Source organism: Camelus ferus, chromosome 32, assembly GCF_009834535.1.
Source record: "Camelus ferus isolate YT-003-E chromosome 32, BCGSAC_Cfer_1.0, whole genome shotgun sequence".
NCBI classification, from domain to species: Eukaryota; Metazoa; Chordata; class Mammalia; order Artiodactyla; family Camelidae; genus Camelus; species Camelus ferus.
The window spans coordinates 11,466,467-11,483,163 of NC_045727.1; the positions used below are offsets into that span (position 1 = coordinate 11,466,467).

A 16,697-nucleotide genomic window follows, 5' to 3' on the forward strand; every position below is an offset into this window, starting at 1 on the left:
GTGGCAGCAGCAAGGAGACAGAGGGACAAGGAGATGGAGCCAAGGCCAAGCCACGCAGATGGAGGGAGAGCTGGACGCCCGAGAACTTCCTGCTGCCTCAGAGCGGCTTCTGGTTTGGCGTGTTGAGTCTGAAGTGCCTGTGGATCCCAGATGCTCTGGACTGGAGGTGACTGGATGAGTGGCTATGTGGGTCTGATGTTCCAGAAACTTGGGCTAGAGCCTGGGTGGGGACCTGTCAGCTTGCAAGGGGTAACTGCGCCTCTAGGTCGGTGACAGCCCCGGGGATGGCAGATGGTGTCGGGAGTGGGGCACCAGCCCCCCCCCGCAGCATGCAGGACCCAGTGATCTTGCTCTGTGGATGCTGCTGGGAGGGCGTCTGTTGTTTTAAGGCCTCGGCATGTGGGGCTCTGGCTCAGCAGTGCCAGGAAGCCCACACCCACCCCCGGCCTATGTGTCCAACTCCAGGGCAGAATGGGATGTGGAGCCCTGCCAGGCAGAGGCACGCCCCGAGGGACCTTTGGGGCGGAAAAGGAACTCCCGGAGCTCCCAGGAGCCCATGTAGGGCAGGACCCCCAGGCCAGTACAGCGAGACGCCCCCAGGGAGGGTGGCCCGCCCAGTGGCTGGCCGCTCACAGCGGCTGGGGCTCTGGGGTCCAGGGCAGCGGTTCTCAATCAGTGGTGATTTGGTGACTGGCTGTGAGGGAGGCCAGGGATGCTGCTCAGTGCCCCACAATGCAAGGACAGCCCCCACCAAAAGGTCTCACCTGAAATGTCAACAGTGCTGAGAACATGCTGGGGATGGGGGCCAGGGAGGTCTTAGGTCTTAACGTCTTCCAGGTCCTGGGCCTTGGCCAGCGGCCCCCAGGAGTCAGGGGCAGGTGCCCCCAGGCCACATCCCCAGCTTTCTGAGGGCCCCTCCCACACCAAGACCCTGAACTGGGCCACAGTGAAGTCTATTCTTTAATATTGGGCTGGAGGATACACAGGTAGGGAGTGGGGTCAGGGGTGGGGGGCACAGCCCTGGGTGAGAGGCCTGGGAAGGCTGGAGGGGCCAGGGCAGGGCCACAGGGGGCTCAGGGGGAGGGCTCGGCCCCCACAGTCCATCTGCCCGGCTGTCCCCACCTCTTGCAGCCCCAGGCTGACCACCCGGCCAAGGGGTCCAGATCCTGCCAGAGCACTCAGTCCCATGGGCCAGGCCAGCCTGGGCACACATGGACGGGGGACGGGAGGCAGTGGCAGCCTCTTCAGTAGCCTGAGGCCTCTCCACCCTTTCTGGGGTCTGAGGCGGCATACACGCAGGCCCCTTCCCGGAACACAGCCTGGACCACATTCAGGAAAAAGTGCCTCTCAGTCTGGTTCTGGCCTCGGTCCTGGAGCCCCTTCTGCACCTCCTGGAAGGAGAGGAGGCCAGGTCACAGAGGAGCCAGGCCCGGGCAGGGCTCTGAGGACCCCGACTGAGAAGGCAGGACTAGGGGTTCAGGGTGAGACTGGAGGGCGCTGGATGCAGCTGTGTTTGCAGGGCATGGAGTCTGCAGCCTCCCCTCCAAGGGCCTCGGAGGAGAAGCCCAGCTCTGGGGAGCATGACCGGAGGACGGCACCCAGGCTAGAAGAGCTGGGGCTGCAGGCTCGCTTCTGTCCTAAACAGACACCCCGGGCCTCAGGGTGACACCTGAGGACTCCAGGGGCTTCGGTCAAAAAGGTCGGTACTGGGGACCGGAGCTGAGAGGCCTCCAATTTCGAGGACCTTGAAAGAAAAGCCCTCCAGAAGGCAGAGTCCAACTCAACATCCCGCTCCCGCCCCTCCTGAACAGGAGGACCCGCCCTGGTGCCAGCGCTGCTGGTAGCCTAGGATCTGCCAGCGTGAGAAGACGGAGACCCCAGATGCCAGGGACATGGGAACCAGGCTCCTCAGGGCCCCACTGGTGGAGGAATCAGCCGGAAATGTCCAACCCCATTTGCTCTGAACACCCATGAGGCCAAGGACATGGACCCCAGGCCCAAGGCACCCACAGTCCTCAAGGTGAGGCACTCAGAGCACGGGCCCTAAATAAAGGCTCAGGTCTGAGATGGTGAGTACAGAATTGGAGGACGTCAGGGCCCAGGTGCTGGTTTCTAAGGCGCTGAGTGCCTTGCCTCGGGTGTGGTCCCCACTCTTGCCAGTCTGTGACCCTCCTGGCGCGTGGAGACCTGTGCTGTTCTGGCCGCATGTTCCTACTTAAGGTTGAAGATCTCACCCACCAGGGCCCTAAGGACCAGGGCCTCCGACCTGACAGCTGGCAAGGCCTGAGTGTGAGCAGTGTGAGGTCTCCAGACATCACTGCCTTGGGTTCTGTTTCTCCGCCTGACGTGCTAACTACCCAGTGTCCTTAGATTTGAAGGCCAAGGTCCCCATGGCCACAGCAGGACCCGTGGTCCTCGGAGACTGCTCCTTAGGGTCATAGCCACCAAACTTCAAGGCCCTGGGGAACAATGACCCTCCTGGCCTCAGTCTTTGGCCTTGGCCGGGAAGACCCTGGGAGACTTGAGGTCTCCACCCAGAGTCGAGGACCTTCTCCTTGGGAGGCCTTAGACATGCACGGCCAACACTCCAACTCTCCAAGGGAGCTGAGGGTCTCAGCTAGTGGGTCACTGGATTCCAGACTGTCATGTCTGAATTCTCAGAGTTGAGGTCCTTGGAGAATGGTGTTCACAGAATAAAGACCTTCAGTCAAGGTCAAGGAGAAGGGCCAAGGAGGATGAGCCCTGGGGGGAGCCCTTGACGTCCTGCTGAGGGGAGGACCCTAGACAGGGAGGGAGGGAGGATCTTGGACCCTGAGAGTTTGAGCCTGATGGACTGAGGTCCCCAGGCCCAAAGACCAAGGTTCTCAGGACTATACACCCCCTTAGACCCAAGCCCCTCACTCTGTGGTCCCCAGAATTCTAAGGGACCTGGGAGGCAGCCTTGAGACCAGAGAGGCTCAGAAGGAAAGGCAGCATGGAGCCCTGAAAAGCTGCTAGTCTTTTAAATTGGGTCCTCACGAGGGCAGCTGCCAGCCCAGAGAAGTTCAAGGAAGCTGATAAGAGATTTCAGCTCCGGGACCTGCTCCTCTGGGCAACTGAGAATCAGAACCAGCAGCCAGGCAGCCCGTGGTGCCTGGAGGGAAGTCCTCTGCAGACTCCCTGGGTTAATAGACTCTTTTGTAGATAAACTCGCAGACACAAGCTGCAGATCACCTGAGGAAACGGGAGGGAGAGGCTGAGAGGCTGCACCCGGGAAACGGGCTTCTGGAGAGAACGGCCCATACAGAGCAGAGACCAAGGTACTGGGGTGCTCAAGGGAGACGCATGGATGACACCCTGTCCCTTGCCTTGGAGGCCACAAGACCAGTCTGGTGCCTCCCCCACTGAGATGCTCAACTCCTGGTGGCCCCCAAAGCCAAGCAGGCCCAGTGTAAGGCTCTCAGCAGCTGAGACCCACCCCTGGGCTCTGAAGCAGGCACTGAGGCGTCTGGCCTAGGGGGCTCGGACGCGGCCTCACCTGGCTGAAGCCGGGCTCGTACTCTACCCGGCCCTTGCTGTCCACGTGCAGGATGGGGGCTGTGATGGCAGCTTGCAGGTTGAGGCCCAGCCACAGCTTCTGGATGATGGCCTGGGGGAGAGAGGAGGACGCAGAGCAGGAGGGAGGGAGCGTAGGGCACCAGCCACCCTCCCCAGCCCCTCCCTGCCCCGGGACAGCAGGGCTGCCCGGCGGGGGCACGCTCCTGCCAGGAGCCCCAGGGCTCACCTGGGCCACAGCGGAGACAATGAGCTCCCCGCCAGCCCCGCCGATCACCAGCTTCGACCCCTGGGCTGCGTTGACCAAGATGGACGGGGCCATGGATGATGGGGGCCGCTCGCCTGGAACTGGAGGCCAGACAGGTGTCACCCTCAGCCTTGCTCTGACCCGCCAGTCCCCTCCTGGGCTGCCCCTCCATCTCCGTCCATGCACCACTGCACGGCCACAGCTGGGCGAGGTGAGGTGGGTACAGGGGCCGCCCACCTCCCCTCCCAACCCTGGGACCCGGCTCACCGGGCGGCGGGGTGGCTCTGGAGCCCCATGGGCGCCTCCAGCACAGGTCCAGGAGCTCGTTGTTGAGGAGGACGCCCGTGCGTGGTGAGTATACCATGGCACCAAAGCTGCGGATGGGATGTGAGGTGGGCTCCCACCTCTCGCCCCCCCAGCTCTCCAGGAGCCCCTCATTTTAGCACCGCCTCCAGCATGCCGGAGGTGCTGTCCTGTCCCTGGCCCCAGCCCCAGAGATCCACCCTGCCCCCTCCAGGTCATCCTCCCAGGCAAGACCCTTCCCCATCTAGGCTCAGGGCCACCCTCTCAGCAGCCTTTTCAGCCAGAGATGTCAGGGTAGGACCTCTTTTGAAAGGAAGAAGGGGAGAGAACAGCAAGGAAGTGTTGCCCCCCGGACACAGTAAGGCGAGGCGGGGGCTCGGGTCTAGGGCGAGAAGGCACGGGGCCTGCCGGCCTGCCCCCGGGCCCCACGCACGGTGTGTTGATGGTGCTGGTGGCGGACACGGCGCTGCCATCCTCTCCCAACACAGACACATGGGCCGTGCCCATCCTGTGGCTCCAGGACCCAGCCAGGCTGTAGTGGCTGAGCTGGTGGTCACCCCGGGCGTCGATCTGTTGGCGGATGTGCTGGGCCAGGGCCTCCCCCAGCAGGTCCTGGGAGGCGCTCTGGGGCAGGCAGACAGGTGACAGGGTCAGGGAGGGGCCAGGTGGGACCCACAGAGCAGAGGGTCCCTGAGATGCAGTGCCACCACTGCTTCCCATACCTGCCACTCCAGGCTCCCTGCAGTCCCCAGGGGGTGCACCCTCCCTGCTCTGGGCCATCCTGTTCTAGAACCAACCTTGTACACATCCCTCCAGCCTCACCCAGCCAGGCTCTCAGGGTCTGCTGATGGAGTGCCCACTGGCCTGCTCATCTGGGGCAGGGGAGGGGCTTCTCCACCAGCCCAGGGCAACTCACCTGGACCTTCGGGTGGCTTCGAGGGTCCCACAGCCGCCACCTCTGCCCCATAGCAAACTTGAGCGTCTCTACAAGATGGTGGTATAAGTTCACGGTCCCCTCGGGCTTGGCCACCGACTCGGCGGAAAAGTTGAACCCTGGGGAGGGGGTGGGCGCGGGGGGGGTGGTCATCGTGTGCGGTGGCAGGCTTGTCCACGTTCTAATCCCCAGAGTCTGTGAATACTCCCTTACATGGGAAAAGAGTGAATATTACCTTTTATAGTAAAATGTGTGATTAAGTTAGGGGTCTTGAGAGGAGCAGGCTATCCTGGCTTATCAGGGTGGACGGTAAACGTAATCACACACATCCTCATAACACAGACAAACAGGGAAGAGAGGGCTGTGAGAGCACGGAGGCCAGGATTGGACGGATGCAGCCACAAGCCCAGGGAAGCCGGCTGCTGCCAGAAGCTGGAAGAGGCAAAGAACAGATTCTCCCCTGGAGCCCCTGGGAAGGGATGGGGCCCAGTGGACACCTTGACCTTGAACTTCTGGCCTCCAGAACTATGAGAGGATAAATTTCTGTTGTTTAAGCCACCAGGTTTTGGTTATTTGCTTGTGATCATTTGTTTTGGCGGCCACAGGGAATGAATACAGTCCATACCGGCAGCCCCAGCCCCAGACACTGCCAGGACCACCCCCCGCCACCACCCTGCAGGCTGCAATGGGCCAGGCCTCAGCCCCGGAAGCACACACTGGACAGGCAGCTCACCACCTGCAGAGCCACCTGCTCCTTGCCCTGGGCCAGGTGACCTGGGGGGTCTCAGTGGGTGGAGGACTCCAGACCCTTCAGCAGAGCCTCCTGCACGGACCGCACCAGAGGCTGGCTCCAGAACACACCGTCTTGTCCCGTTTCCCAGCCCCGTCTTCAGCATCTGAGGAGGGAGCTGAGCTGGAGGAGGTGAGGGCTGCCCAGAGCCTAGGGCCTCACCTTTGAGCACATTGAGGACGAAGCTGAGAATCGCGCCCCCCGCAGGTGGCGGCGGTGAGTACAGGGTGTAGTCCCCGAGGGGCACTGCCAGGGCATCCACCACCTCCGGCTGGAACGACACCAGGTCCTGCAAGGTCAGCCGGCTGCCTGGGGTGGGACGGAGACGGCTCCGTGTAAGATGGGAAACCGAGGCGGGGACTATCACCTGTGACCCTGGGTCACATGGCAGGGCTCCCCTCGTCCCCAGAGGGCTGGTGGGGGGCATGTGGACAGCGGTCAGGCTTGTGGGGGCGGTTGGTGGACAGAGACCAGAAGTGGGCAAGTCATGGGGGAGGTGGAGGAGGCCACCGAGAGCTCCCCTCCCTTGGCCCTAATCCACAGGGCCCCACTTCTTCGGGATTTTGACCACAGGGACCCTGAGGCCAGCAGTAGGCAGGACTGGACACATGGCCTCTCCAAGCCTGGGGAGCAGTTGGCCTCCCTTGGAGCCTGGGAAGGGTCTGCCCTCAACCCCGGAGCTCAGACCCCTCCTTCTCTGGCGGGGCAGGGGGACCTCAGCGCCCTGACCTTCCTTGGCAACGTCCTCCAGCAGCAGCTGGCCCAGCTTCCCTGTGTAGAGGGCCTCTGCGCCTTCCGCGGCCACGGCCTCCAGGGTGGCGGCCAGCGCGGGCCACGGGAGAGGGTCCTGAGTCCTCAGGGGTTCTGTCCCGTTGAAGAAGAGCTGCCTGGGGGGTGGGGGCAGCTCAGGGCAGGCCAGCTCCGGGAGGGCAGCCACACTCCTGCAGGAACCCTACGGGGAGGTGGTCCTGGTCCAGGGTCCTGAGGTGCAGGGGTGGATGGGGGCTGATTCTAGGAGTGGGTGGGGCTGGTGCCTCTCACCTCGTTCATCACCCAGGCCCCCCGCCAGGCCTGTGCCCCCTGCTCCTGGAGGACCTGGTCGGGGGCTGGCAGGGTGGGCAAGTGGGGCGGCCAAAGCCCGTCGGTTGGTCCAGAGAGTCAGAGGGAGGGCCAGAGGGCGGTGGCCAAACCCAAATCCACACCAATCACCTGGGCGTAAACTCCCTCTAGCCTGAGCCCCTCCGATTCCATCCTGCCACGCAGAGCCCAGAGGTCTGAGGACTGAGACGGTGAAGAACTGGCCGTCCAAGGCCCCTGACTGGAGGAGGGGTCCTGGGCCCCCCAGAGATGCTCACCTCAGGGAGGATGCATACAGGGAAGGCCGCAGGAGGCTGTTGCTCAGGAACTGGCCCAGGACAGGGGGCACGCGGAAGCCCCCTTGAAGCAGAGCGATGGTGGGCTGGAACAGCTGTGCCCAGGGCAGGCGGCCGTGGCGGCGGTGGGCCTCGGCATATCCGCGAAGCTCCCCGGGCACCCCGATCCACTGGGAGCCTGCACGGAGCAGGGTGTCACGCCCCAGCCCCTGTGCCACCCCGACCCTGCCCTCTGGCCCCCAAGGGCTCTTGTAACCCTCACACGTGGCCCATCTCCCCCCAACCTCCCTCGTCTAGCCCCTCAGCAACAGCAGCCAGAGTGAGCTTCCTGGAGCCCACATTGTACCATGTCCCTCCCCACTCAAACTCCCGTGGCCCCTCACTGCCCCTCTGTACATAGTCCACAGCTAGGCCTGTGATGCTCAGCACAAAGCTGGCCCCAGGACCCTCAAACCCCACACCACCAACGCACCTCCACTGAACCCTCCAGACCTTTAGCCAGGCTGGTCCCTCTGCTAGGACTACCCCTCCCAATTCAGAGACCCCTCCCCCGGGAGAACGCCCCCATCCCCAGCTGCTGCCCCCCAGTGCTGGGGTGTCTTGGCCTGTCCACAAGGAGCACTGGCCCTTCATGGGGGTTCTGGCCAGCCCAGTGGCCTGGTTGGGTGGGAGCAGTTGGCCCCTCCAGGCTCTCACCTGTGCCCAGAGGCTGAGCCTGCTCGCACTGGTCCAGCAGAGCCGGGTCATGGCTGGCAGGCACCGTCTCCCTGGCATTGATGACCTCCACCAGCCCTGGAGGTGTGCGGGGTGTGCGGGGGGTCAGGGGCACTCCCTGTGTGCCATGGTCCCCTTCAGATGGTCCTGGCCCTGCTCTGGGCCTCCATTTCTCTCTGTACCATGAGCTGGCCCCTGTGCTAATATTTGTGTTACAGGCTTTGCAGAGATGGGGGGTGCACACCAAGAGGACCCAGGAAAGGGCCTGGGTGGACCGGGCAGGTCAGCCGTACACTCGGGATGTCTCCAAGACCCACACTGTGAGCACCTGTGGACAAGCCCACCCTCCCCATGGGGGTCCCATGTGGACTCACCTGTGGTCGCATTGTAGATGGTGAAGATGACCCCTCCACCCAGGCCCATGCTCTGGGGGTGGACCACCCCAGTGCAGACCAGTGTCGCGATGGTGGCATCCACAGGTGAGCCGCGCTGCTGGAGGATGGCTCTGGGGGACATGGCACAGAGTGAGCAACCTGGCTCCCTTGCCCTGGCCTCCCCATCTGGGCTTGCTCTGCTAGCATCTAAAAATATAGTTACCATATGATCCAGCAATCTTACTCCTGGGCATATATCTGGAGGAAACTTTAATTCGAAAAGATAATGCACTCCAATGTTCACAGCAGTGCTATTTACAATAGCCAAGACATGGAAACAACCTAAATGTCCATTGACAGATGACTGGATAAGGAAGTTGTGGTATATTTACACAATAGAATACTACTCAGCCATAAAAAATAATAAAATGATGCCATCTGTAGCAACATGGATGGATCTGGAGAGTGTCATTCTAAGTGAAGTAAGCCAGAAAGATAAAGAAAAATACCACATGGTATTTATACATAGAATCTAAAAAAAAAAAAGACAAATGAACTTATTTACAAAACAGAAGCAGACTCAGAGACATAGAAAATTTATGGTTATCGGGGGGAAGGAGGTGGGAAGGGAAAAATTGGGAGTTCGAGATTTGCAGATACTAACATGTATATAAAACAGATAAACAAGTTTATACTGTATAGCACAGGGAACCATATTCAATATCTTGTAGTAACCTATGGTGAAGAAGAATATGAGAACAAATGTATGTATGTTCCTATGTCACTGAAGCATTGTGCTGTGCACCAGAAATTGACACAACATTGTAACTGACTGTACTTCAATAAAAATTGAAAGAAAGAAAGAAAGAAGAAAAGAAAAAAAGAAAGGAAGGAAGGAAGGGGAAGAGAAGGGAAGGAAAAGAAAAAAGAAAGAAGGAAAGGGAGGGGGAGAGATTGGGTCAACTAGGAAAAAATCTGAATTGGACTAGGTGTACGATTGTATAAAGGTTAAATTTCTTGTGTGTGATAATGGTATTAAGGTTGTACAGAAGAATAATCTTATTCTTAGTAAATACATGTATTAAGTATTTAGGGAAAAAGTGTCATGATAAATGCAACTTACTTTCCAAAAATGCAGAACGATAGATATATGGGGGTGGGGGGAGAGAATGTGGCCAAATATAAACAATTATTGACTCTAATTGAAGAGTATATGGGTACTCTTTCCATGGTTCTGTGGGTGCAAAACTTTTTCAAAATAAAAATATAAATATTTATGGGAACAACAAAAACGTGTGGAATGCAGGCAAGTAACACTTTGAGGGAAAATTATAGCTTGAAATGCATATATTAGAAGAGAGTTTAAAGATCAATCATCTATGTACCCACCTTATAATCTGTGTTTCCCAAGACGTATCTCAAGGGGAATTTTTTTTTTTAAAGCAACATAAACTCAATGGAAGTAGAATCAAGATAAAGGAGAAACTAGTGAAAGAGGAAATAAATATATAATAATTGTGTAATTATACAAAATCAACAAAGCCAAAAGGTGGTTCTTCAAAAAGAGAATAAAACTGATAAAAAAACCCTTATCAAGATCAAGAACAGTAAAACTCTAGTTATCAATATCAAGCATGGAAACGAGGATGCATTACAGACCCTACAGACGTGAAAAAGATAAAAAACTGTATGCCAGTACACATGACGACGTGCATAAACTGGACACATTCCTTGGAAAGAACTTACTAAAACTCACCCAACAAGAAATAAAAATTGATAGTCTCATATTTATTAAAGAAACAGAATCTGTTACTTAAAACCTCCACATATACCCAAAAACTCAGGCTCAGAAGACTAACCAGTAAACTCTTCCAAACATTTTAGGAGCAACACAAATTTTAAGAACAAGAAACAACAGCAAAACAAAGCCAACTCTTGCAAACCATGGAAAAGGAGAAAACATTGCCCAGCTCTTTTTTTGTTGTTGTTTAATTCCAAGCTCTTTCTATGAGGCCAGTATAACCTTGATACCAACCTGTGACACAGACATGGTAAGAAAGGGAAATTACAGACCAGTAGCTATCATGAACATAAAGGGAAAAATCCTAAGCAAGTGGGGAGGGTACAGCTCAGCAGCAGAGCATGTGCTTAGCAAGCACAAGGTCCTGGGTTCAATCCCCAGTGCCTCCATATGTAAATAGATAGATACATAAACTTAAATAAACTTAATTTTTTTTCAAAATCTAAAAAAAAATCCTAAGCAAAATATTAGCAAATCAAACCTAATAATAAATAAAAATGATATTAAATCATGAGCAAGCTGGGTTTGTCCCAGGAATGCAAGGGTGGTTTAATGTCCATTGTACTTTTTAAAAGGGAGAAAAATGACTTGATTGTCTTAATAATGCAGAAAATGCATTTGATATGCACCTGATAGAAAGGTGGGCAAAAGATTTTAACAGAAACTTTATAGAAGAGGATATGCAGAATGACCAATAATCACTTCCAACCCCTCAGCACCAGGTATGGATTTACTGTCTGTCTCCCCCACCACGAGGACAAGAGCCTCGACCACCTGGTCACCGCCGTGAACCCCAGGACAATGGCAGGCAGGTGGAGGGGCGGCTGGTAGAGTAGCATCACACACCTTCACACATCCACAATGCCCACCACCATGCGCCACAAACACGCTCAGGGCCACCCAGGCTGGGCTTCCTCCTCACCAGCCGGGTGACACCAGGCACATGACTTGACCTCCCTGAGCCTGGGTCTCCTCAGCTGTGAATGGGGGTTGCTCTGGCCAGCGGATGCCTGTCCCCAAGGAGCCAGGCAGCTGCTGTCACCATCACTGCTGTCACACGCACACTCAGACACACACACACACACACACACACACACGCGCGCGCGCGTGCACAGTGCCCAGGTAAGCAGGCTGTTCCCTCCTGAGCCCCAGCAGGAAGGAAATGCAGTAATTTCCTGGTGAGTTGGCCAAGAGTCCAGAGAGCCACTGGGGTCACAGGGGCTGGGAGGGAGGAAGGGACCACACCCTTGTGCTCTCGGAGCCTTCCCCACAGCTGGGTCCCCTGTTGCGGGTCTGACCACGTCCAGTCCAAGCCACTGTAACAGTGAGTGGTCAGAGTGGCTGCCATCAAGGGACACCTCCTCTGGGCCAGGCGAGCTCTGAGCCTCATCACCTGCACGTGCACGAGGGAGGTGCGGACACCAGCCCCATTTCACAGGTGGGGAAACCGAGGCTCACTGGGCACAGTGATTTGTCCAGAGTCCCTGCTCTCCTCTGCACCGAAGGCATGACCCACAGACCCCTGGACAGTCTGGAGCGGCTGACAAGACCCAGTCCTTGGGGGCCAACCCCTCCCCACCAACACAGCCCAGTGCCAGCCCACACCCCAGTGCCCCACAGGACAAGCGCTCTGGGCCCTTGCCAGGCTCCTCTACAACTACTCATGTGACCAAGGATGCTCTGGCCTTTAGGATTTGACCCCAGGGGCACTGGGGTTCTGGGGACCCTGGGAGGGCTTCACCCTCCTGCATCCCAGGTGAGTCTCCCTCCCTGCAGGGACAGCAGAGAATGACAACTCCAGCTGGGCCTGCTTGCACTGTGACACCAGGCAGGTGCCTCCTGGGAAGGAACAATGAATCCTCTCCTGAGGATCCTGTGTGGCATTTCTGAGCGGCCACAGCAGACAGACGTCACAAAGCCTATAAGCCACCATGAACCCTGAAGGTCACACAGGTTACCTAGATGACAAGCACTCACTCGGAGCCTCAGAACACCCAGTCTGCCCACACGCCTAATACACTGGGCCAATCACGCCGGAAGGTGGCGAGCCAGAGGAGAAGGACCCTCATTGTCACCATGTGTCTCCTGTTTGTCCACTAGGCGTGGTGCAGGGTCCTCACTCAGGTAACTGAGGAGCCCTCCCACCAGGCTCTGCGGCAGCAGAAGGCCCAGCCCCACCAAGAGCACCCAGTGCTAATGAGGGGGAGGAGGCTGGTCTGGGAGGCCCTGCTGGTGAGGGCAGATGGGGGTTGGGGGGTGGAAGGAGAGGAGGCTGTGAGCGGGCGGCCCCCATCAGACCCCGCAGCAGCATGGCCGGGGGCCCTCGCGGGTGTGATCTCAGCTAGGAGGCCCTCAGCCCAGCCGGGGTGGGTGACCCTGTTCCACAGCAGCTGGGGACGCTCCAGGCTACCCCCTGCTGCTGGCTTCTTAAAAACACAGACAGGAAGTGGAGAGCTGTTTGGCGGGACACAGAACATAGGGAGAAACCACATCCGCCCTCCTCACCAGCGGGAGTTGCAGGGGGTGCCCCGGAGCAGACACCTCAATTCTGCGCCCTCCCGCGCACAGCAGGGCATGCCTCCGAGACCCCCCCGAAGCAAAGACCTGGCGAGACACAGCGGGCCCACACCCACCTCAGACATACGTGGCAGCAGCCCCCCACCCCTGGGGGCCGCCTCCCCTCCCAGTGTCCCTGCGGCTGAAACCCTGACTTGTTTGCATCTTTGCAAATGTAGGTTCAGGTGGGCACGGCGCCTGCGCAGTTCTCCAGAGCATGGGAGGGGCTCCTGTCCCCCTGGAGCCCCCTCGGGAGACCAAGCTGCCTGCCCCCCCGCCCACATGTCCCTAAGCTGCCACTCTTAGCCACTGTTACCCTAGAGGGAGCCCTGGGGGAGGGGACAGGGAGCCTTGAGTAGAGCCCAGAGGATCAGACCAGGAGCAGGCAGAGAGGGGGCAGCGGGAGAGGCAGGGCAGACGAAGTAGGAAGGAATGAATGAAGCAGAGTGAGGCCATGAGGAAGAGGGGTGAGCCCAGGATGAAGGGGGCACGGATGCCATCTGCCCAGTGTACCCTGGGTGGGACTCGGCCACACACCCCTTGCCCCGGGACAGTCCCCTTCGGTTTACAAAGCACTTTTGATCCTGACAAGGGCCCTTGAGGCAGCTATTCCAGAAAGGAGACTTGGCTGGCAGGGAAGGGACGCTAGCCCTTCCCTGCCAGGCCCACAGGCCCAGACTGGGGCAGGGCCAAGAGGGGCATCCTGCCACGTCCCGCCACAGTGGGCAGTGGAAGCCTACAATGGGCTGGGCTTCCTGGAAGAGGGTCGGGAAATGCCAGCTGGGGGCCCTCTCCACAGCCCCCCTCACTCAGCCCACCAAACATCAAAATCACTCCACTCGCCTCTGGCCTGACTCCAGACCCCGATACCCCTGGGGACATGGTATCATCAGGGGCAGGTATCCCAGATCCCGAGCCAGGAGCAGAGACTGGCCCCGGGCAGCACTGTGCACCGGCCAGTACTCACATTCTGAGCCCCTGAAGCCCCTTACCCATGCCCCCTGGGGGAAGACCCCAGCCTGGGAAAACTGTCATGGCCTCTCCGAAGTGGTCAACCTGGGCCAAACCAGTGACACCATAGCAGTGCCCTCTCTGGGCCTCCTGCGCCCTGGAGTAGGACTGACTCACAGACCACCTCTGCTCTGCCCACGCTATCGATACCCTCAAACCTCCATCAGTCACGTGCTACCTGGTTTGTGCAAGGGTTGTGTCCTGGGGCTGCTTCCTTGCTGGAGCCCAATCCACGTGGCCCCCACATGCCAGCAGGCATGCACATGTGCTTCTCTACACTCTTCACCACTGGTCACAAAGTGTCCGGGAGGGGCCAGCGCCAAGGGCCACCCAGCTCCCACCCACCACTTACTCACCGTCCAATGTCCGAGCAGATCTTGGAGTCGGCAGCGACTGCAGCGTGGGCAAAGGCCTGGGGGCTACAGTGACGCCGAGAGAGGAGCACAGTGGACAAGATGATGGCCAGCCCCAGCCCCAGCCCCAGCAGGACCAGGCTGATCGTGGCCCCATGGCCCCCTGCCATGGCTCTGCAGCCCGGGGGGAGAGGGGAAGGAAGAAGGCAGACAGATGCTCAGAGAGATGGGTGGATGAGTGGCCAAGAAGGTGTGCAGATGGACTCACAGATGATTGAACAGATGGACAGACGAGGTCAGAGATAGGCTGGGCAGAGGCTAGTAAGAGAAGGAAGGTCAGAGAGACAGTTGGACAGAGTCGAGGTTTCAGGACAGACAGACAGGTTTCCAGACGCACAGCAGGCAGCCAGGTAGACAGGCGGGTGCGTGGCTGGAGGGCTTGCGGTGGGGCTGCTGCCTCCTGGAGCATCCACCGCAGAGGCAGAGCTGGCCGAAGCCCGGGCTTCCAGTTCTCAGCTTCTGGTCTGGCCCTGGCAGGAGGCCAGGCAGCAGGGCTTTTATGGGGAGTTTTTCCTTCCAGAGAAGGGTGACTGGCTGCTGTTAACTCCCTCGCTGCCACTCCCACCACCCACACCGTAAGCCTTGGAACAAATGCCCCCCACCCCACCCCACCATGGCCAGCGCCCTTCCAGCGCCCAGGGCTGTCCCCTGGGCACCTGCTGTCCCGGGGCAGGGGCTGGGGTGCAGAACTCCCAGGGCATCCCGCATCCCAGCAAAGCCAGGACAGCACAGTACAGGCCTATGCAGAACCCCCTGCCCCTAATTGGGCTTAGCGGGATAGGGGGCCAGGGTGGAACCCCCAACTCTGTTCTCTTCACCTAGCCCCACCCAGCAGCAGCTCACCTCAGCATCCCCAGAGCCAGAGGACACTGTGGGCAGCCAGGGCACAGAAGTGGGGCTGAATGGGGCCAGAGGCAGAGGGAAGGGAAAAACAAGGCAATGTCACTCAGGACTCGGGTTCAAGTCCCGGCTCAGCCAAAGCCCGGCCTGGGGGTGGCTGGTGCAGGGCAGGGGGCCAGGAAGGCGCTCAACTTCCCTGTGTGCTCAGGGGGCAGGCAACTGGAGCCCCAGACACCCAGGATGACAAGACCACTGTGTGGGGAATACGGACAGAGCCTGTGACCAGCCCCTCACACCCAGTGCCCATCAGACTGTCCAATCCTAGGGCCTGCTGTCCTGGAAAGGCCACTGGGGGCCTTGGGGAAATGGGGGTCCCTTCCACCTGCATTTCTGCCCATCCCTGCTGCGTGTCTGCCTCCCTCTTCCTGTGCTGACGGTTCCTTCTCTCCTGGGGACACTGGCCTGTGCCCTGCCCTGCCTGGGCCACAGGGTGCCCAGCTGGGAGGTGGCTGGGGGGAGTGAGGGCCCACTGAGGTGACCCTTCCACCAGACTAGCAGGGCACAGGGTGCAGGGGCTGTGGGCTGGAGTCCCACCCACACAGTCCCCCATAGCCCCCATTCTCCCAGCTTCCTTTCCAGCTGAGCGTTGCCCTCCCTGGTCTCTAGCCCCCCGGTACAATGGAGAAACTGAGGCAGAAAGGGACTGTGCCCACACAGCCACACAGTCTGCCAGGTCCCAAGTCTGAAGCCACTGCCAGCCTGAGCTGGAGAGGCTACTGGGGGAAGAGGCTGCACACCACTTGTGCCTGGGGCTGAGGGAGCTCCAGGCCAGCCCCCACCTCCATCAGCAAGGCCTGCCCCTCAGGCCGCAGTCTTCTCTCATGAAAATGGGCCATGGCCTCTCTGGGGCTAAAATGAGGGCTGAGGAGAGACCTGCCCATCCCACCAGCCCAGCCTCCATCCTGCCCCCAGGGACCTCAGAGACACCACACTCCAGGGCTCAGGGCTCAGACCTGGGTCAAGGGGGCTCTACGGGCCAACACTGTTTTCCTATGGACATTTTGGAAGCACCAGGATTTTTTACCTCATGAAGGAGGGCTCAGACCTGGCATCCCCTGGCCCCTGGGCCCCCGCCCTCAGGGGGCCCCAAGGATGCTCACTGGGCAGGGGGTTATCTGGCTAAGATCCCCCTCTCCCCAGCCCACCTCCACTAGGCTTTCCCAGAGCCTCACTTCAGGCCTTAAACTGTGCGTAAAGAATGAGTTAGGAGGCCCGAGAGAGGGCGGGAGGGGCTGGCCCTGGTGAGGGAGGTGGGAGGTTGAGTCTCACCATGTCCCCCCAGACCTGCCCCCTCCCCGGGGCATGGATCCAAGCCCTGACCCTCGGGGATCTGGGGACCTCCTCCAGCTGACTAATCCCTGAGAACCAGGCCTCCCTTCAGAGCTGAGCTCAGCTTGGGTTTCACTCTGGGTTTCTGCTTGGAAAGCCCCCTGGGCCTGCCTCTGACCAACACATTTTTCTCCAGCCTCTTGCCCAATCCCACCCACCAGACCTTGGCTTCACCTCCGTGTGACCTGGGCAGGGTGAGGCCAGATGCCCACCAGGCTGAGGAGGTACCCGGCTTCCCAGCATCCATGGAAGAAACGCTGGGGCCACGCGCCTCCCAGTGGCCAACACTGGGAAGTGCTGCTGCCCAGCGCAGCGAAGAGGTGGCCTGGCCCTGGTCCTGGGGCTCAAGGTGAGGAAGGACAGTGCTTGGCATGGCCCGCCCTGGGCCCCCAGCCCCCACCACACCCACCTGGCGGAG

General features: G+C 59.1%; 1 protein-coding gene across 1 annotated transcript; it reads right to left on the reverse strand.

Moving 5' to 3' along the window:
- Positions 1-942: 942 nt before the first annotated feature.
- Positions 943-16,662, reverse strand: GGT5 (gamma-glutamyltransferase 5). Its single transcript, XM_014552710.2, has 12 exons — positions 13,994-16,662; positions 8,270-8,400; positions 7,878-7,973; positions 7,164-7,359; positions 6,538-6,695; positions 5,971-6,117; positions 5,001-5,137; positions 4,518-4,708; positions 4,049-4,155; positions 3,764-3,882; positions 3,518-3,628; positions 943-1,391 (listed from the first exon to the last, which is right to left on the reverse strand). Exons 1-12 carry the CDS (start codon positions 14,158-14,160, stop codon positions 1,245-1,247), a joined length of 1,707 nt encoding a protein of 568 aa, XP_014408196.1. The 5' UTR covers positions 14,161-16,662; the 3' UTR covers positions 943-1,244.
- Between the last annotated feature and the right edge of the window lie 35 nt (positions 16,663-16,697).

Coding starts and splice junctions, on each gene's coding strand:
- GGT5 (XM_014552710.2), bottom strand. CDS start 14,160: ATGGCAGGGGGCCATGGGGCCACGATCAGCCTGGTCCTGCTGGGGCTG. Junction 4,156..4,517: donor ACCAGCACCATCAACACACC/GTGCGTGGGGCC, acceptor TCCCATCCGCAG/CTTTGGTGCCATGGTATACT. Junction 3,883..4,048: donor CAGAGCCACCCCGCCGCCCG/GTGAGCCGGGTC, acceptor TCTGGCCTCCAG/TTCCAGGCGAGCGGCCCCCA.